The sequence below is a fragment of the Amphiura filiformis genome, chromosome 4 (assembly GCF_039555335.1).
Source record: "Amphiura filiformis chromosome 4, Afil_fr2py, whole genome shotgun sequence".
NCBI lineage: Eukaryota > Metazoa > Echinodermata > Ophiuroidea > Amphilepidida > Amphiuridae > Amphiura > Amphiura filiformis.
The window spans coordinates 39,725,257-39,746,772 of NC_092631.1; the positions used below are offsets into that span (position 1 = coordinate 39,725,257).

A 21,516-nucleotide genomic window follows, 5' to 3' on the forward strand; every position below is an offset into this window, starting at 1 on the left:
ACTTGCCATTGTCTATCACATCAAAGATACTCAATACAGTATCTTTGATCACATGGTAGAGGACGTAAAAACAAATAATCCTATCGTTTATTCTCTAATAATCATCAATCAATCAATCAATCAATCAATCAATCAATCAATTAGTAGTCAGTCAAGCAATCAAACAATCAATCAATCAATTTGTGGGTTTCTGTTCTTAGAAATTGACCAATGCTATAAATAAATTGGTTAGAAGTAGTACTATGCAGTAACCTGCTGAAGAATTGCCGGCAGTTGTCCATGGCTTTTCCGTCCTTCCGATGGCTTCTGTATGATACAAAAGAAATGAAGACATCAGCATAAATAACAAAGCCGGAGAAAATGCTCTTTGTTTTATCACTCGCCTTAAGGGAACTGGAATGAGCGTTTTGAGTGTTTCGACAGTATTTTTTGTGGGACATGAGAGCACATCAGACATATCGAATTGCATTCGGAATACGAAGAATATCTTTCTGATATCAAAGAATTTTCATTTTATGAAATTTACAATATAATACAAATTTTATGACAAATTAATAAAATTTGATATTTTTCACATTTGTAAGATATAACAGTCCTCGAAGTAAATTTTATAAATTTAATGATATATTCTGAAAGTTTATGTATCTGGGAGGAAAAGCCGACGATCAATTGAAAATTTTGACCTTTCATATTGAAGATATGGGTTTTTTCCCCAAACACCAAAAAAATAGGTCTTTTTGGGAAAAAATCCATATCTTCAATATGAAAGGTCAAAATTTTCAATTGATCTTCGGCTTTTCATCCCACCTACATACACTTCAAATATAAATCATCTGATTTATAAAGTTTACTTCGAGTACTGTTAAATATCAAAAATATCAATTTTTAATGATTTGCCATAAAATGTGCATTACATTGAGAATTTCAAAAAATCAAAATTATTTGATATCAGAAGGACATTCTTCGTATTTAGAATGCAATTCGATATGTCTGAGGTGCTCTAATCTCCCACAATAAATACTGTCCAAACGTTCACACCCCTTTCCTTAACCTCGAAGAGTATAAATGCAACATAGTGGTCCCGTTTTTTTCCATTGTGTATTGTATGTTTACCAAAAGCGCTCTGAACATTTAACCAATATACTGAATCATTAGAGGCTAAATTGAGTAATTTTCTCAAGATAAAAATTCACTCACCTCCAGCAAAAGGATCTAGAACTTTGTAGGTGCCTTCCATCCCGCCAACCATGTGATCATTCACGTGACAATGAAGTAACCACGTACCCTTTTCCTTTACTTTCACTTGTACTGTAGAGAATATACCTTTAATATATTAAATGGGAAAAGTGAAAAAAATTAAACGTATCACAGTGTGGTCTCCCAAATCCCAGATGGTACAGTGTAACATGACTATACGCATATCTTATTATGACCAGGGACAGGCGATTTGAGCGGAACTTTTTTTCCGCGCAATTCCGCGCAATTGGCTATTTTTTTCCCTATGGACAGGGATACATGATTTGCACTGAAAAAAAAAGTTCCGCGCAATTCCGCGCAATTTGCTATTTTTTTCCGCGTAAATCGCCTGTCCCTGATTATGACCCATTCTGGCGTATATAACTAGACCAGCGAAGGCCCATTCACTACTAGGAGAAAAGTCCATTTCAGCTGAACGCTTTACAGTACGTAGTTGCTACCAAAATATACACCCAATATAATATTCCACAATATTCAGACAAAATAAAGAAGTTTACATCACCTATATCCATTTATAAGATCCCTGGTAGTGGCAAGCAACGCACTGAATGGTCTATTGTTCTATTGTGTCCGATTTGAGCGCTGACATATTGGAAAATGTTGCCAATCAATATTCATGGGAGTGTACATTCAACGTCCAATTTTCGAAATTGGGTGACTTGTGCTTGGCAGGTGTAAAATACATCTGACTGGGCGTTTTAAATACGTAACGCATAAAGACATTGACATCATCGAATAGCTGCCTATAGTGCTGTTAGTGTTAGGCCTATGTGTGTGTGTTTGGGGGGGGGGGGCTGTGTTTAGTTTCTATAATAATTATTATAAGGCCAAAATTTATTTGTCATTCCTTTCTTTTCCTTTCTCTGTACTTATTCTTTCCTTGCTAAAGTATCACTCCCTCTTCTTATCACCCTTCCCTTCTCCATCCCCTCTTACTTTTTGTCCCCTCTCATTCCTATCATTTTCCTTACCTTTCTATTTATTTACATCTATTTATTAATTTCTATTAATTTCTTCTTCTTTCTCTCTTCCTCCAGACCCCATCTCATTCTTCATATCCCCTCCTCCACCTCTACCTCCCTCATCCCCTCCCAAGACCTCTCACAGAAGAGCTCCCCCCTTCAGTACGCCGCTGTTTATGACATTCTCCTTCTTAAAATAAAATAAAATGTCAATTTGTGAAACAACTTTTATATAGGCCTATACCGGTATACTTATTATATGTTACAGGTATACGTAGCTATTACCATTATACAGTACTATAGACATGCAGACATGGCAGCCTTGATGTATAATCAATCAGCAAGCGCATTCAATTTATTTAAATGAAGCACCTAAATTCAGCAGGGTGACAACGAACTGTACATCAACGGCTAATGTGTGCCTTTTGTGCTTACGGCTACTCAATCACACCCTTGAGTGGTATGACAACAAAAGGTACTTTTCGTTATAGTAGGCGCTTTCACGCGACGTTCGTTTGATCACTTATTGACAGTAGTCAGCTAGGTAAAGCGTTAATACAATGTCGGGCCAGCTTACCGATTTAATAGCTTGTCAGATTTCAAATCGGCATAAGTTTACAATGCGTTACATAATCTATTGCCTCTCCATCTTTAATAGCTCCATGGTGGCAAGTATACTGGCAAAAAGTACTTACCAGGGAAAAGTTCGATGACATCCACGCTGTGCTTCATCCATTGCTGGTAGACGACGGGCTGCCCATGGAAATGTACAGTATGGATATCGACTTCTTCACCGAATCCAATCAAATTCCATTCCACTGTCTCCCCAAGATACATCTCCAAATGTTTATTATTGTCGAACAGGTAGCCGTTCATTCCTAAGTATAAACATTTAAAGCTTTTATTGAACCAAATGAGACTTTTCATCGCACACATTTCTGGCTAATCATTCTCTGGAGCATATTCCACCAGTGCATTCGAGTATTTATGGAGTCTGTTAACTGGTCATACACGACAAGTGTGACTTTCAAAAATCATTGTGCTTCAAGATTATATAATCGGTCTTAAAAGGACAATATAAATTGATTAAACCAATTGCAACTTATCATCACACATTTCTGACTAATACTCAGAAGCACTTGTCACCAGTCTAATCTCTGTAGTATATTCCTCGGTGCTCTTCCACTTCCATGGTCAGCCGATAGTGTATATAAAGAATGTAAACACATGGCGGGTTGTTAAAGGACCAAAATAGTTTGCTTAAATATCCTGCTTTTATCAGCAATATAATTGGACAGACTGCTTTGCACATTATGACCTAAATAGGGAATTGGTGAACTTGTTCAGTCCAGCTTTCCAGAATGTGACCTTCGCCTTGGTGTGTTGGTGCACATATGGTTGAATGATAGGCTCCCGGGGATAGGCTAGTTAACCAAAAATGCTGGTTTACTCTGTAACATGTTTAGGGCGAGATGGAGTGGTACCCAGGGTTACTTGGTTGGTGCCCAGCACCTTACATAACGGAACGGGATATTTTCAGAAATAATGTCAGTATTACAGCTCTATGTTTGTACGGTACACTATCGAAATGGCTAGAAATATCACTGAATAACGAGATAAGCTTATAATAAAAGCAATATTGAGGTAAGCTTATAGTGCTATGAACCGCAACTATAACTATAAGCCATAAGGGAACAAAAAATTAATTTAAAGATAATTCAATGTTTTGTTTGGTGTTTTTAAAGCCTTTATAACAACGTGTCAAAATTAGACAAGAAATAACCACAAAGTTTGCGTTTGAAATACACTAATGGATAAATCACTCTATCTTGCCCATCAGATGAAAGTTTATAGCCAATGGCTTATAAAACCAGGTCACGATTTTTTTTTCTTTACAGCTTTGTCTTAAAAAAACATGGAAAGCTTTGTATGTTTGTCCTCCCCATTCAATGTTAATGCCATGGGATACCAACCCCTTAGGAATAAGGAAGAGTGTCATTTCTGTTACAACATATGGTATTTCGTTGGTTACGGTAGTTCTTCCAAAATGTTCACAAAATGGAACAGAACAGTACCACATAACTCCGCTCCATCTCGCCTTGAGCAGTCTGCGAACTGATCAGCAGGAAAGTATTCATTCGTCAAGATTATCATATGAGTATTGAATATGTCTTAAAGTCTACAATGCAAGAAGCAAAGTTCAAGCTGGGAGGCCAAGAGGTTCAAATTTTCAGTACAAGCTTACCGTGCATCAGATTGCTCTCCTCAAAATCTGGATCTCCTTTGTCAACAAGACTTGGATCAGGAGAAAACATTGCAATATTGTCATCAAGATACCAACTCAGGTTTTCATCAGATACAGTAAATAATAGCACAAACTCTCTGTCAACATCGATTCTCTTTCCATCAAGTCCCAAGATGCCTTTCTTGCATATGATAAGAGGGCCAATCAGTCCCGAATGCGTGTCTATAACCCGATCAGCGTCAGAATAGTAGGCGTATACACTGAAAATTACAATTAGTCAAATTCGATGAAAAATTTGTCAAACAGGGGATATAAATTTGTCATGTAAGGTAATTTGTCGGTTGACTATAATCACATCTGTTTGACAAATTGTACAAACTACCAGACAAATCATTTTAATCGCGTGACGAATCAAAATTAGTGATCGACAAATTTTAATGATTGACAAATCTGCGTGTACAATATGTATTGGTCATGACGAATCCAGTTCGTCAGGAGATGAAGAATTGACAAGTTAATACACGTATGACGAATCGTACCGACAAACTTTGTTGAACACGACTAATTAAATTTTATAGCTGACAAGTTCCATTGACGAATTAGCTAGAAGCAACGGGTTTTCGAGCCTACGTGCAAGACATCGCGCCGCCATTACCAGAATACATGTACATCATGAGCATGCAGACGATACGTGAATCCCGGTTCGTGAAATTCGTCATCTGATCTATAGCTTGGACAGGTAAGAATTTGTTTTTTGCCATGTTTCAATTGTAATATTTTGCACAGTGACTTTTGTGGCTGGATTTTGGGGCCAAACCATGAAAACATTGACACGATGATTGATGTACGGCACCACACATGCACACCGTATTGCACTTAAGCTTACCATGCACAAAAGTCACTGTGCAAATTATTACAATTGAAACATGGCAAAAACAAATTCTTACCTGTCCAAGGTATAGATCAGATGACGAATTTCACGAACCGGGATTCATGAATAATCGTCTGCATGCTCATGTATCATATGCTGGTAATGGCGGCGTGGTGAGAAATCACTGTCACTAATTTGTTAAGTGACAAATTAAACAAGCAATCATGACAAGTTATTTTTTCAGCATGACAAATTAATTTTCATGCATGACAAATTAATTTTCTTGCATGACAAATTATTTCAGAAATTTGTCGTTTTAGACACTTTTGCATGACAAATCAAAATTAGTCATACGGTGCATGTGCATGACAAATTATAGTTTGTCGTGCATATGCATGACAAATTGCATGACAAATGATAGTTTGTCATTTTAGACATGCCGTATGACAAATTTTTATTTGTCAATTGACTAAAGTATATTTTCAGTGTAGAATACAATTTCTATCTCCTGCAGCTGGGCCAACTTCAGGCGTGACATCCCACGTGTATGTGTGTGTCATCCCTGGGTCTACGACTGGATCTTTGGTATCTCCGGTATTCGACTGGTACACTAAGCCGTGCGGATGCATCGAGTACGGTCGGGATGCCATGTTTTTGAAGACAACAGTGATTTGTTCATATACTTCTCCGTGGATTATAGGTCCAAGAATACCTAGGCTATCCGTGAATGGTCCTTCATGCAGTCTTTGCGTAAATGTTGCATCTGTGTATTCTCTGTAAAGAGCTTTCTTGTAAACACTTCCAATGAATGGACCTTCTTGCTTTACGAAGATGTTCCCAGGGCTTCAAATTAAATGCATAGGGTTGAAAGGAAAATAATATCATCAACATGCTCAATATACAGTATACTTCGACCATATTTATAAATATGTAAATACGCACGTGACTCATGGGCACGACATGTACCGAGACCAGCAAGCGTGACCAAACCATCATGCTATTGATAAGGGTAGGAAATCTTATATCATCAAATTTTTTGTATTAATTTAATAGCAAAATTATTACACATGGGGGATTCCAAATTTGTAATATGTTATCAAAAACAACATTTTAAACTTATTTGCTGATGGAAATCGACGGAAACGTTTGCAATATAATCACAAAGTTGAACAAAATCGACAACTTTTTCTTGTGTTGTTTACCACCTTTGCATTCAAACATGTCAAATGTATAGGAAGACCACCGGCTGCGAGACTTGATGTCTGAAGCTGTTATGGCAGCGCGGATGTGGTAAAATGCGTATTTATAAATATATATGTATATAAATGTCCTTAATTACATTACTTGCCTATTTGGATCCAACAGAGATTGATTAGTAATAGGATCAATCTTAACCGAGGCGTAGTCCCAATATATTTCTTCAGCAGCGATGTAATACGTCCTGTCGTCAGTTATGGATACGTCCTCTTCGGCTTCTTTTGCGCAGCTAGAAATAACTGAGTAAAGAGCTCTCATTCCTTCTACAAAGTGTGCACCTGTCATACATTCGATTGGCCATGTACCTGAAAAATTGAGTAAATTTGAGTTGACTAGCATCTTCATGTACTAATGCCTTCGTTGAGATTTTTGGTCCGGCTATTAGACTCTTTGGACGATGGCAAGGAAACGTTTGACCAACTGCTCAAGGACTTTAAGTTGCAGCTATTGAAAGTGGATTTCTAAAGAAATCTAAATAAAATACAGCGTTCTTGCTTTCTTCATCAACCTTTGATGCATAATACAAGATGATGAAGCCCATTTTAGTAAATATGGTAACGTACACTAAAGATCAAAAATGATGTACCTGATCTTTGTGGAGTCATAGGTACGGTAACCGAATTACCAGGAGCCAAACTGACTGTATCAGTACGCCGATTATTAAACGTCACTGGATGACCCCGGAAGTAAATTCCATGTTCATCCGCGTCACCTCCTAAGCTCGCTAAATGCCACGATACCTCTTGACCAACACAAGTCTGGTCTAATCCGGGAAGATTAGCGAACGAATATCCATTTATAGCTGCAATATTAAGACATTGATAAATGATGTTAGTATACAGTCACTTCCTTGATCCAATGTATTCTAAGAAAAATTATCCACGAATTTTACGTAATATTTCCAAGTAGAAAAAATAGTGAATATTCTCAGTCATCCAGTTGTTAGAATCACAAGATTTTGAATTAGTTCAAATACTGGAACTTTTTTTCGCAACTTGCTATGTTGTGTCTAAAACCATCATACTTCATCAGGCAACTGGCCCGCTGGGCTGGTCATGTGACACTTCAAGGCGGCTAGGGATCGTCACAATCTCATATATAGCTGGACTGTCAGAATGCGTAAAGAAACACCTCAAAGCTTTTGGGATTTCCTCGTCGTTTAAGCCAAAGTAAAGCCCAAGTAAAAGACAACCAATATTTAAAAAAAAAACCGCTGAAACTTAGTGCATGGATTAGTGTGCGGTGACGGTGAATGTTCTGCTGCCTATGTTGGCGAAACAAAACAAGTCTTGAAAGCTAGACTCAACGAACATAGAAGGCCCCGCACAAACGAGGCCCAGAACTCTGCCGTGTACCTCCACCTTAAGGGGGTGTAATACCCTGATTTTCATCAGTACCCCTCTTCTTTTTTTCTTGCAAATTTATGAAGTTCATAAATATGTTCATCACCTCATGTGTCCTGAACTTATAAAATATCTCTACCTACAAAATGCTTTTAAACCATTTTAGTATATCATTTTTGCCCTATATACATTTTTGTTTACCTGTTACTATGGGATTATATACTGCGCCAATAAAGTATCCTTACACTCAAAAAAATAGTCACAATTTCAAAACTGAACAATATTGGAGTAAATTTTCAAGAAGTAAAGTTACAAGCAATTGAATAGACGAAGGTCCAGTTTTAAAAGTGACAAACTGGCCTATACAAGGCGCAAAAGGATTCCAACAAGCGAAACAAAGAGACAGCACAGTTTCTTCAATGAAGCGTTATTTAAAGCATTCATTTCATTTTATTTGTCCGTTCTTTTGTTTTACTTTTCTTTGGTTCCTTTTGTTTTAAATTAAAGCCAAACGCATAAATTAGCCATTCACCACTCTCAAACCAGATGTCTAGTCTGTGGAGTTTTAAAACATCTCATTAGTAAACATAAAGCGATCTGAACACTTACAATGCATGACGTTGGATTCCAAAAAATCTTCATTATTCAAGGCATCGTCTGGGTTTAGATTCGTGTAAGACAGGATGTTCTCATTTATATACCAACTCCGATTTTCATCCACATTCATGAGCAGTAGATGGTAGTCAGTCACCTTGTTGGCGTGCAAATTTAAGATGAAAATGGTGATGTAACAGCATTCAATATTAAGCCTGACTTTTGTGAAACATACATCTCAATATTGATATATTTTCATGACGCATAAATCAGTTTTCAAACAAAAAAACCTTTTAAAAACTATTTTTTGGATCATATTTGAACAAAAATCTCTAAAATATGACACTTTCACCCGAAAATCTAATTTATCATATGAAGTGATGGTGTTGTCCTTGTTCATATGCCATAAAATCTCCACACCAAATATGAACTTTCTACTCTTTTTGAATGGAAAGAAATAAATAGTTTTAGGGACAAAATGAGAAAATAAATCCTTAAATACCGTGACTGTTACCATGTTACGGAATGGAACGCGAACAAAATTGCCAACATGAGAGAAAAGATTCTCCAGACTTTCATGGTCTCCCTACTGATACGCTGAATACCTGAATATAAGGTCCAAAACCCCACCCACACATCCCACACACACCCACCGGCAACTGCGTGCACCCCTCACACACCACCAAACCTCACCCACCCCAACACACCCCTGCCTTCCCCACATACACATGTATATGGATTTGGTCCATTCTTTCATACATGTACGCTTTCACACATGAACCAGAGTTTATCACACTGAATATAATACATTATGGATTGGGCCTGTTTTCTCAAGCGCACAATGAATTTAACAAAGTGACAAATCGATATTCGGTATTCTGTTTAACTCATAACCATTATGCACTGGCCCTCATCCAAATAACAGAAAATTATTACATAATGAAGTAAATTTGCAATTTTAGCTACACACCTTTGTTCCTGGTCTACACACAGCTATTTGTCCAACAAGACCCGAGTACACATCCCGTTCAGGATCCACAGCGGAATAATACACCCACGTGAGGCAGTCTTCGTCGGGATTAATTGGCCCGTAATTTGCAGGAATTAACCACCTGTATGTGTATTGACTTCCCGGTGGAACGCTGTTATCGTCTCTGTCAGCACCTAAACCAGAGAAGTGTCAGAGTTATTACATGATGTGATGTACCTAGAAAAAAAGAATTTGCTGCACTGCCTAATCATAAATTTATATTTGGCATTGTCTCTGTCGTGGGTGGGGTGGGAGTTGAACAGAAAGAACAATAACTAACTACGGTATCTTCATGTCGTGTCAGCAGATGATGAATACGGGTATTGCATTTGCATGATACACATTTTGGCCAAATATTCCAAATTGATTAATATAAACCTGTGTATAGTACATAGGACCGGTGACTTAACATGTCAAGTGTGAAAATGCAAACTTTGGCTAAGGCAAATGTACCGTAATGATAATATTTTGAGATGTCGCCAACAATATCCACAATTCGAAAAGAGGCATTATATTTCTTGTTTATATACAGAAATCTCAATGATAAAGATTGTAAAAGGTCACTTCAAAATAAAGATCCTACCTGTCGTTCCATCGTTATATCCAGATCCTTCACTAGCTTTATCATACAGCACACCATGTGCTTGAATGCTATAATTCCTACTCGCGCCATTGTAAAATGTAACCAGTATTTCATCGCCGACTTCTGCATGAATAACAGGACCTAGGAATCCTAGATGTTCTTCCTCTGGGCCTCGTACTGCTTTCGTGGTGAAAGTACTGTCGGTGTATTCGACAAATACCGCTTTCTTGTAAGAGCCGCCGATACGTTCTTGGTTGTCTACAAAGTATGGGTATCCTGGGCTTTAAAATTGAGAAATAGAAAATGGAGTACGGATAACAGTTTCAACACACTTTGCGTTGCTACAAACTCATCTGTCTTTCACCGGGCGGAACCGGCAAGCAACCGGCGATTGAGGTTTGAAACCGTCACTAGCGAAGTATATAAAAATTCAAAATATTATATGGACATTTTTGAGTAGTAAAAGAGTGTCGTGACATTTTGCTATTTGACCCATTGACGTCTGTAGTAAAATATTGGAAACATGAATAATTCACATTTGGCATTGATTTTGCTTAATATGGCGGGATACCGTATACAATATCAAAATATTCTATGAACGAAATTCTATGTGCGATTTTTTTTTATCACGCTGTAGCCAGGCGGCGGATGACATGATAGAGAGAGAGACGGCAAAACTGCTCAGCTGTACTGAGTGATCGGAGCTTAACCAACACGGCGAGTTTTAAACCGTCACAGCGACTCTCACCCAGTAATAATCAAATTTTACTGTATTTAATTAATTTAAAGGTTAGTTTTGTGGGGTTCATTATCAAACCCCACCGATTTTAGCTTGTATTAATATTATTTATTAACATAGGCCAAGTTGTTTGTAATATAAGCGTTTTTAAATTTCAAAATAATCCCATTCAATAACACGGCTGACAAAGGATATTTACTGAATTTAGAGAATGCATGGCGCTCACCACATGGCTGCAGGCACATTAAATCTCTGTTATGGTGGTTATCTTAACAAGACAATATTTGTGTTTTTCTGATGTTGTTAATAATTTTCAACCTTTTCAAAACAAGCAGATTCTCTTCAATCTCTGCACGAACTCAGCCTCCGCATCTTATTAAAACTATAAACATTTTAAATTCTCATGCAATAATTACCTGTCTGGATCTGTTAGCGGTTTTTGATCGAATCCATCCAAACCACTAGGCGCATAATTCCACAGCACCTCCTCAGCTTTGATGTAATATTGCTTGGTAGCTGTTATAATAGGCTCTATGGCGACATCAGCTGCATTTGCGCAATCGTTGCGGACAGTGTAAAGTGCTTGTGTTCCAGCTATAGTCATGCGCAAAGTAATTATTTTAAAAACACTTTAGAACTTTATGGATTTAATTAGTTCATGTCCGGGTTATATGAGACGATTATACATACCGCAAAACAATTAATGTACCAGTTAATATTCACCCCATATATCCACAACAAAGACAGATACAGGGTACCCCCCAAAAAAACCCAAAAAAAACCCAAACAATAAAAAAAAAAAAAAAAAAAAAAAAAAAAAAAAAAAAAAAAAAAAAAAAAAACAGAACCCTCATGGGGCCTCTTTTTTCCTCTTATCTTAGAAATATTGATCATTATATTTCGGTACATAAAGAAAGCGGTAGCTTTAATGAACCGAAAAAAAATTCAATTGGCTCACAACTTTTTAAGAAATGTGTCCGTTTTTTACTTTGTCCACGAAAGAGGTTTGGCTACTACAAATATTGAAAAGGAGTACACGTACTTAGCATGAATATTAAACATTCCTCAATGACAACTTTATAAAATAACAACTTTAATTAGGGAATGAGCTTTACGGGTGGGTTTATGGGCGAGGTATTTAGTTAAGTGTTATTAATTTGTGTGCAAAATGGATTTGGGATTGGACTTCTTTTGCTATACTTGCAATTGCTTATTTTTTCTTGGTTATTTATATGCCTTTTTGTTTCCTTTTATTTCTTACTTTCTTCCTGTATTGTTTCTTGATTTCTTTTTATTTACAACATAAGTCATTTCTCTTTTTGGGATAAAAGGTACATGTAGCCCTAGAAATGGTTGTTTGGTTTCCAATTGTCTATAGTTCACCTGACGTGAGTTTACTGTGCTGCTCTGTCCTCTAACTGGTTGCCTCCTTGGCGGATACGGGTTTCAGTCCTGGTCTTCAGAGCATCAATACAATGTTGGTGCATACTTGCGAATACAGCAGTAATACGGTTACGAAGATCTTAGGGGCTAACTGGTGGTCGCTTTGGATTTTGCCCCAAAGGTAGAAACCAAGTGGTATGAGTTCTGGTGTCATTTTGATCGAAATTGTAGCCAAACCTCATACGTGAACCGATTGAAATACTTGTTTTGGTTTATAAAGCTAATGATTAAAGGTTTCTTTACAAACCAAACAAATATATTTGATCAAAAGTCATTATCATTGTATTATTATCATTATTGTTATCATTACCAAGTCTATGTGTAAACACCTCTGACGTCAATAACCATGTGCCAGGATTGTTAGCCTCCATCTCGCCCGAGAGAAAATAGGCCGGAGATGTGCTAAAAGCATCACGACGGTTGCCCCGGATGTTCTGAAAACGACAATGTTCTTGTGATATGACATTCAGAGAATAATAGGATTGTTATTGGTTTTAGCTTTTTCAGTAACCGGGTTGTGCAATTTGTAATAGGAGCAACGGTATGAATACTGCCGGCGTGCATATCGTTATGAGTTTAGCAAAATGTCAATATTTTTTTTTGCTTTGTAAAACTCATGTTACGCAAGAATTCTCTAGATGGGCAGGACATCACACGGAGAGGGCAGCATATTAATTATGTAAAAGTGAATCAACTTGATAATTGAGAAAAAGAAGGCATCAAAAAGGAATAGTAAACGGAATACTGTTCTACAAATCAAGAGAACTCACGAACTTAACACGAATCGATATTCGGCATTCTGCCAACTTCATAACGATCTATGTACGTGCCCGAAAATCCCAAATTAAAATCAACGGACCCTAAGGAAGATGCACAGCACTAATTTCTTCGCTCTTTACCCAAACAATTAAAGCCATATCATAACATTTGCTGAGGAGGACGCCCTCACTGATTTTTTAAAATTCATTTTTACACGATTATATTGTACTTTATTAAACCAATATACCCTGCAAAAACCAAGACTCTGGGTGCTGTAGTTTTGTCAAAATCCGAGATTTTGAATAAAACGACGGACCCGGCGTTTTATTATTACAATGGAATTATTAGTCGAACGCATACACGATGCTCATAACACACAGTACGTACACGGCGTGCGGACGGTGATCTACACAACAAAGGGTTGTACCATAACATGACCGAAGGAGTGGTATATATTGGCGACATATGCGCTGGTAGTAAATTCCAATTTTCTTTGCTTTGCCGTAGTTGTTCGGCTCAAAAATAAAAGGGATATATCTGACAGTAAAAACTAACATTTTATGGCAAAGAAATGCAAATCTATTTTGTATGAAAATGTTATAATATGGCTTTAAGCTGGCATTGCTTGTAAAGTATTTACGATGTGTCCCGATCCCCTCCGCCTAATCCCCTAATATATGCCAGTGCCGAGATTGTTCTTAAAATGGGACATCTTACCAGTATGTTTCCATGGAAATACAAAGTATGCAAATCTGTTTCTGTTCCTAAGCTGAATATATGCCAGGCTATACGATCTCCTAGACACATATCGAGACCAGGAAGGTTGCCAAATACATAGCCGTTAATGCTCTGCATCATGTTACTTTCTTGAAAATCTTCATCTTCTAGATGGAGAGAAAAATAAAAGCAAAATATTACACATATATTATTTCATTTATTTGCAATGTTTAAGCCTATCTACAACAACAACAACAACAACAACAACAACAACATGGTCGCATATCCTTTTTTCATTCCATTTTCAAGACCAAAAACATTAGGTCTGTTTGGGAAAAATGTTTATATTCAATATGAAAGGTTTTTCATCCCAGCTACATAGTACATATCATTAGATTTATAATGTTTACTTCGGAACTTTTTGAAAAAAAACTTAAACTATCAAATATTATAATAAAATCAAATTTGAATAATTTATCACAACATTTGTATTACATCGCGAATTTTAAAAAATCTGACTTATTTGATATTAGAAGGACTTTCCTCGTATTCATAATGCAATTCGTAATGTCTGGTGTACTCTCAGTTCCCACAAAAATACCGTGCAAGCGTTAATATCCGATTACTTAACGTACGGACACCAGTATACATGTATATGAATATGAAGTGGCAATCTGATACCAACCTGGATTCACATTGTCTGGGTCCGTGCAGTGAGCCTTGATATTCTTATCGATATAGTAGCTACTGTTTTCATCTATGACAGTAACTAACAACACTACATCTCTATCAACATCTTGTCGTTTTCCCGTGCCGTCAAGAATACCTACAGCAGAAGCAACAATATTCGAATACAATAAACAGTTTTAAAAATGACTTTGACACCCCTCTCTGTAAATGTCACAATAAAGATGTTTCTACAATTAAAAATCTTTTCGGATTCCTCAAGGATCTATTCTGGGTCTTTCATATCTTAAGTTTCTTATTTATGAACAATCTTTGCAAAGTTGATAAAGAAAGTAATATGATGGTTAGGCTTGTTTGGTTGCGTGGTTCAGTTTAGAATATCCAATTTCTGCTTTTAATTTCGTACACCTCAATTTTATGACACTTGGCAGCATTTGCAGATATCAAAGAGTAGACAAGTAGTATCATTTATTTTTCTAGTCTAATTGTTTTTCTTTGTAAAGGAATGTGATACATTAGTATCAATGGAATTTGGGGAGCTGCACAGAAAATTGGTGGATGTTACAATCTAAATGCGGATAGGTGTGCGCCGTTAGGCAGCAACCTAGTTGATGCGATCTGATTGTGATGATTCATCATTGCAGCGAAATTACAGCGCTTTGAGTCCTCTAAGATCTGGAGAAAGGCGCTTTATAAATCCAAAATTTATTATTATTATATTATTATTAGTATAAGGGGTATGAGGTGAAGCTTGTAGGGGTGTGTGGGCGAGGTGTGTGTTTGGGGAGAGTGTGGGGTGCGTGTGTATGCTCTTATTATGAGTCGAGTAAAACGAGATTTTGTTAACCTGGTCTGCAGATAATAGAAGCACCAACAACTCCAGTACTTGTGTCATGATTCGTTAATATGTGACTGTGATAAGGCCAGGCGATGCAGTTAGACTCCTCATCAGTAGGACCCGATATGTCTTCAACACGCCATATGTAAGTGTGGCTTGAACCAGGGTCCACGCTATCATCAACTTTGTCTGCGTCTGATGTACCGTCATTATACTTAGCACCTGGTGCAAATAGCAAAACGGTAAAATGTAAACATGTAAATGATACGTAGATCGATCACTGAATAGCAGAGCATCACTTATAAAGGTTAAACAATTTCATACTGGTGCAAGCAGTCAGTCATTTCCACGTGATTTAATTTTGCAGGAAGCTGGGTTTTGAAGTTGGCTGAAAGAAATTGCATTTTTGCTTCACCAACTGTTAAATTGCCTACAAGATACAAATATTTATGCAGTTAAAGGACCACCATGTGGTATAATTAGTATTTTCAAAATAATGGCCTTTAATGGTGTATCGTCCAAAACTGACAGATTTTACTACTTTGAAATGAAATTCAATAACAACAAAACCCTTTAACACTTTACGAGCAAACGCAGAAAAATTCCTTGTGTACTTAAAAGTACACAAGGATTTTTCTGCGTTTGCTCGTATATGCATGATGTATAGAATAACAGAACAAGATTCCAGAATAAGGTTAGCATGGTTAGATTTGTTTTTTATATAAACTGAAAGATTGTTTAGACTGACCTTCCGATATTTTGTCATACAGCACTCCATGTGTGTGTAATGAGTAGGGTCTAGAAGCCATATTCTTGAACAGAATCTCGATAGTATCTCCCACTTCACCATATATGTTTGGACCAAGTAGTCCATGTGACTCTGAGGTCGGGACACGTGTTTTGAAGGTCTCGTCAGTGTAGCCAAAATATTGTACTTTCGTGTATTTCTTGCCTATACGGTGTGGGCCACTGATCAGGTATTTGCCTTCTATGCTGTAATGTAAAAAAAAGAAGCAAGATAGATTTGATTAGGGGTTAATAACTCATTCAAACATACTCATGGTTAACGCTTCCTGTATGAAACCTGTTACCAACTGTCAACATTTGGACTGAAGTTCTATATACTTTTACCGAACGCCCTATACAAAAAGCGCAAGATACATCGTTCTTGCGAGATTACTTCATAAAACCTTTAGACCATTACCTCTACATTCATCACGTTGGCATGAGCGCTAAGCGTGACGGCGCCTGTATTTGACATACATTTTGATAATGTAAATATGTTTATCATAATGAACTGACGTGTTAGATAACAGAATTTCGCAAATGATTTGTTTTTAATAAAACTAGGTTAATCACTCCAAAATATTGTAATTGTATAGGTGTTATAAACAAAATCGATTCCTGTCCTTAATCCCATGTGCCAGAATCGATGGAAGGCCATTATATGACCTCTAATAACCTAATGAGTTTTACTGAAGCAATTTTTACTGCAAAAAGTAGAAGATAGAGGGGAGAAGAGATTGTGTGTCGTGTGTGTGGGATGTGGGGGTGGGGGTGGTAGTGGGGTAAGGGCAGGGAGAAAGAGAAACAGATGGGAGAGAGCATTGGAAGTGGAAAGAGAAGGGGGGGGGGAGCTCGAGATAGAGGAGATATCGAATGTAGGGGAGGGGGGATAAGACACTTAGGAGGTGGTTAGGTGGGGGAGAGAGGCAGACTGAGGGGAGGTATGGGTTGTGCTTACCGGGGATAATGAACTAACATAATCAAATCATCTCCATGCATCGTTTATGTTTCTTTTATGTTTCATACAAACAAACAAAGCCCCCACCCCACCCCATCCTTAAATATACGCGCATGTATATGATTTCTAGGCCGAGAATGTAATATGCCACCTTCGACAGAGAGCATGAACTGCCGTCCACGGGGATAGATTTCCGATATCAATCATGATAATAATTATGTCAACACAATAGGCTATTGTATACTTCTGGTTATATACCCTATACTGTGTCCTCCCAGCATAATAGTGTTATGGTTGCAGACCAGATTTTTGGTTTCTGAACAAAAGAGAAACCAAAACTAAAGATTTGAAATGAGGGAATGGCAGATTTGGCAGATTTTGTTTGAGACCTCCTTGTCTTTCAAAGAGAGTTACTCAACCAGAATAAGTTATGGTCATAAATTTGGTGTCAATTTTGACTGGAAAAAACAATGTTTGTATTGATACGAAACAATATTTCTGATATAATAGCCGTTTTGTAAAGTTTCCAAACTTTTTTTTGAAGAGTCAAAGGCCCGGTCACACTATGACGGCAGATAACCAACGAAATGTGACGAACGTGAATATCACAAAATGTTGACGGCAAAGCGACGACAAAAAGAGGGGAAAAAATTCGCCAACGAGTTGGAACGACCTTCAGTGACAACACGATGGCAAGGGACGAAAGGCTGTGGTAGGAAACGGAGAATAGCAACCAAAACCGGACGTTGTCTGGGCGGCGAGTGACTATGTCAACAGTCAACATCCGTCACCCTCCGGAAAAAAATTGCAAGTCACTGTCGCACCAAGATCGTCACAATTTCGTTACTTGCCACAATGTGTCGTCAGGATTCGATATATGACGTCACTTGCCGTTGTTTTTCGTCAATGGTCGTTGACAACGACTACCAACGAAATTGTGACGATCTCAAAACGCCTAAAGACGGCCTCGCACGGTATGGAAACGTTAACGAAATCTGAACGGAATCACAACTACTTGTTTTGCCGGCACAAAATTTTCAACATGTTGAAAATTTGCCGACGGACGCGACGAATAATTTCAAAATTGCAATTCGCAGCTTAACGTCGCTTGCGGTTCACCCCTATTCGTCATAGTGTGACTGGGCCTTTAGCTAGCTATAACGCGTCGGGAGAGTTGAACGCGTCGGGAGAGTTGTAACGCGTCGGGAGAGTTGTAACGCGTCCGGAGAGTTGTGATACAGTAATGTAGCTTCGTACTCGGTTGTATAATTGCCTTTGAAATTGCTCTTTGAAAAGAGGGTCCAAAATGTGTCAGTGACTAGATTTCTCCGTAGTGCATTTGCCCATCGTGCATATTCTAGCTATTGCATTTATACCATTTATACATTAAATACCGATTTGTATTTGTATTGACCGCCATTTTGAATCTTTGGGCATAAGGCAGCCATTTTGGATTTTTATAAACAATATAAATGACTGTTTCATGTCCTCAAACATACACCTAAATCACGACCATCGGCCCGAGAGCGCCGTTCAAATAAGTGTAGGGCCACCCCCCGGAAAAAAGCACTTAAAGCACATTTTTAATTAAAGTGGAATACGGTAGCGTGTTCTACGCAAAGTTTCAGTCCAGAAACCTTATCAAACATAAAGTGAACACTATTTCCCATTCGCGCGTGAATGAGAGCCCGACTAAATTATATTCAGATGATTCGCATGTATTGCGCGGGTGAAATGGTGTGACCACTCGCCTAGTTTTAGTGATAAGGGCAAGTACCATATTAGAGCCCATGTGCAAGAGGTCGAACAGTTGTTATTCTGTCCGGCTATTTGTGCGGAATTTTTTTCCATGTTTGAACGAGTTTTTATGGACAAAACTAAAGAACACTCATTGTTAAAAAAAATAATGATTCATCACTTACCTCCCCGCTGTCACAACCTTTCCGGTAATGACATTCATATTGGTCGGTGCATAGTCCCATTCCACATCTTCAGCGGATAGGTAATACTTCCTCACACTCACCGATTGACAAGAATGAATTGATAATATCATCAATCCAATTATCCTGAACAGGGTAAAGCTTCTAGAAATCTTAATAGATACCATCTTTATTTCTTTCTTTTTTTTATTTTCACATAGAAGTAATCGTGCTTTAATAATCCTTCGCTCTGAGTGCACTAGATTGTCTAGATTTTGCACTTTGATCTGTTTGGTATAACCGTGCACTGTTTTCGTAGAGGTCGCTCCAAGTCATAGTAATTATGTACAATTCATAATCTTGTAGTGACCTCTGCATAGGTGTAGATGGGGGGGGCAGGGATAAATCCCCTAATAATATATTTTGATAGGGAATGGTCCATACAATTACACCCCCCCTATGTTGACACATGTAAGTGGGTTTTTGACCAAATTAACCTCATATTTAGCCATTTTAGCCAAAAGTGAACTTATTCTTCAAGAACCCCACCCCCTATATCAAAGAAAAATTTGATCAACTGGATCTCTGAGATGTTATACAGTCTAAACGCAGGACAACCGTTCTTTTGTTCTGCTTAGTCGCGCTAAAAGTCGATCGATACATGTTAAAATCAGCACAATTCCGAGATACACCTTTTTGCTATGAAATTTATTTTCTCGGTCAAATATAAAGCAAATTATTTTTTTTTCTTCAGTAATGTCAAATAAAAACATAGTGCTTGGATGAACATTTTTTTTAAAAATCCTGGTGTTAAAATTAAGCATCAAATTGTGTCTTTTAGTGTGATATTTTTGATTTTTATAGGCCTTTAGTTCGCCCGTGAGCTTTTTGCAGAATTCATTTTTTAGCGTCTCAAACTAATATAGTTTTCAGTCAAAAAATCCACAAGAAATGACTCTTGATACAACTTAGGCCTATATTTAAAAAACAGAAACGGCTGCCTGCATCTGGAACTCTGAACATATCTGAAAGTTTGAAGGTCTTATTTCATACATCAGAATTATCAGCAAGATTGCAAGATGGTTTTAGGTGACCGTGGCCCTATTGGCTAATGCACAAATTTAGATTTTCTTTCTATTTAAATAATACTATAGTATGTTAAAGCTTATGCCCTGTAGATTACATTCGGTTCTTGAGATATGGCCTGTCAAAATGGCGCGAAACCAAAACAAAAATTGGCAACAACTTTCTTTTTATTTTCTATATTTTGACAAGTCCAGTTGCCAGATGATTTTCTAATTACATGCATGAATTATGCAAAGTAAAGATTTCAGATAATCAGATACAATTAAAAGAGCTATGGCACTGAGGCATGGTACATGGGTAGAACACACACTATACTACAAAATAACGGTTGCGTTTTGGCAAATTTCAATTTGCATAATTAATTAGGGCCACTTATTAGAAAAGTTGATTAGGGTTCTAATTAATTATGCAAATGGAAATTTGCCAAAGGCATCCATGGGTTTTATATCTTATTTTGTAGCCGATCTGAACATTTTACTTTGTATAATTCTTGCATATATAATTAGAAAATAAGGCCTACCTGACAACATTATTGCATAACAAAAATAAAAGAAAGTTGTTGCCAACTTCTTGGTTACGTGCCATTTTGACAGGCCATATTTTGGTAACCGAATATCCGATTAAAATAAAATTTTCAGTCTTGTAATCAGGAGAGAATGGGCTCACATATTTCAATCAGACAAACATCTTTATCCAATAGCGTTACCTTAAAGCTAGCATTATAAGTGTCTCCTTAACTAATAACAAAAGGTGCCCACTGGTATCTTGGAGGCATTGTCTTTTTTAAAGACATTTCCTGTTTTTATTATTTTAAAAATATCATTTTATTCCCTAAAACATAGGCGTAGATAAATACCCCCAATATTTTGTCAGAGGGATGGTCCATACAATCATCCTCCCCAATGTTGACACCTGTATGTAAATTTCTGACCAAATTAACCTCATATTTGGTCATTTTAGCCCCAAAAGTACCAATTTGTGCGCACTTCGCGCGAATATATTCCACTTTTATACCATATTTCATCACTAGCTTCAATATGGCAAAAAAAAATTGTATTAATAATTGAAATGGCAGTCAGGTAGGAGGTGTAATAATGCTGTATATTTAAAAATGTATTTCAAAATGACAATGGAATCACCTATTCGAATCGTGTCTGATGTATTATTCTCTGGAATCTATCTTGGAGGACAGTGATTTGATAAGGGCACATATTTGTTGGTATCAAGTGGAACATTTCCGAGGTGCATTTCGCTTATACATTTTACGACACATCGTAAGCCCTAAGCCGTATCGTAACATCATTCCCATAGTATTTAAATGCCAAAGAGTTTTGGAAATAAATTTAATTCTCGAACTTACTTTATGAAAGTTTGCTTCGTTGCGTCTGGAACTACCCTACTTCATCAAGCAACTGACCCCTCTGGACTGGTCACTTGATATC

The 21,516-nt window shown here is 37.3% G+C and overlaps 1 protein-coding gene across 1 annotated transcript; it reads right to left on the minus strand.

Annotated features, from left to right (window-relative positions):
* Window positions 1-196: 196 nt before the first annotated feature.
* Window positions 197-19,176, minus strand: LOC140150191 (hephaestin-like protein). The gene is made up of 17 exons (XM_072172196.1): window positions 18,992-19,176; window positions 16,074-16,318; window positions 15,335-15,547; window positions 14,486-14,626; window positions 13,801-13,967; window positions 12,635-12,758; window positions 11,298-11,475; window positions 10,143-10,423; window positions 9,500-9,693; window positions 8,545-8,686; window positions 7,179-7,394; window positions 6,684-6,897; window positions 5,879-6,178; window positions 4,465-4,724; window positions 2,915-3,097; window positions 1,198-1,323; window positions 197-306 (listed from the first exon to the last, which is right to left on the minus strand). Exons 1-17 carry the CDS (start codon window positions 19,174-19,176, stop codon window positions 197-199), a joined length of 3,279 nt encoding a protein of 1,092 aa, XP_072028297.1.
* Between the last annotated feature and the right edge of the window lie 2,340 nt (window positions 19,177-21,516).

Bases quoted from the DNA above. Each gene is read 5' to 3' on its own strand.
- LOC140150191 (XM_072172196.1), bottom strand. From the start codon at position 19,176: ATGGTATCTATTAAGATTTCTAGAAGCTTTACCCTGTTCAGGATAATT. The intron at 11,476-12,634 runs GTAATGATAACA...GCATGACTATAG, and splicing joins GGTGTTTACACATAGACTTG to CTGGAACACAAGCACTTTAC. The intron at 8,687-9,499 runs GTGTGTAGCTAA...CACGCCAACAAG, and splicing joins TGTGTAGACCAGGAACAAAG to GTGACTGACTACCATCTACT.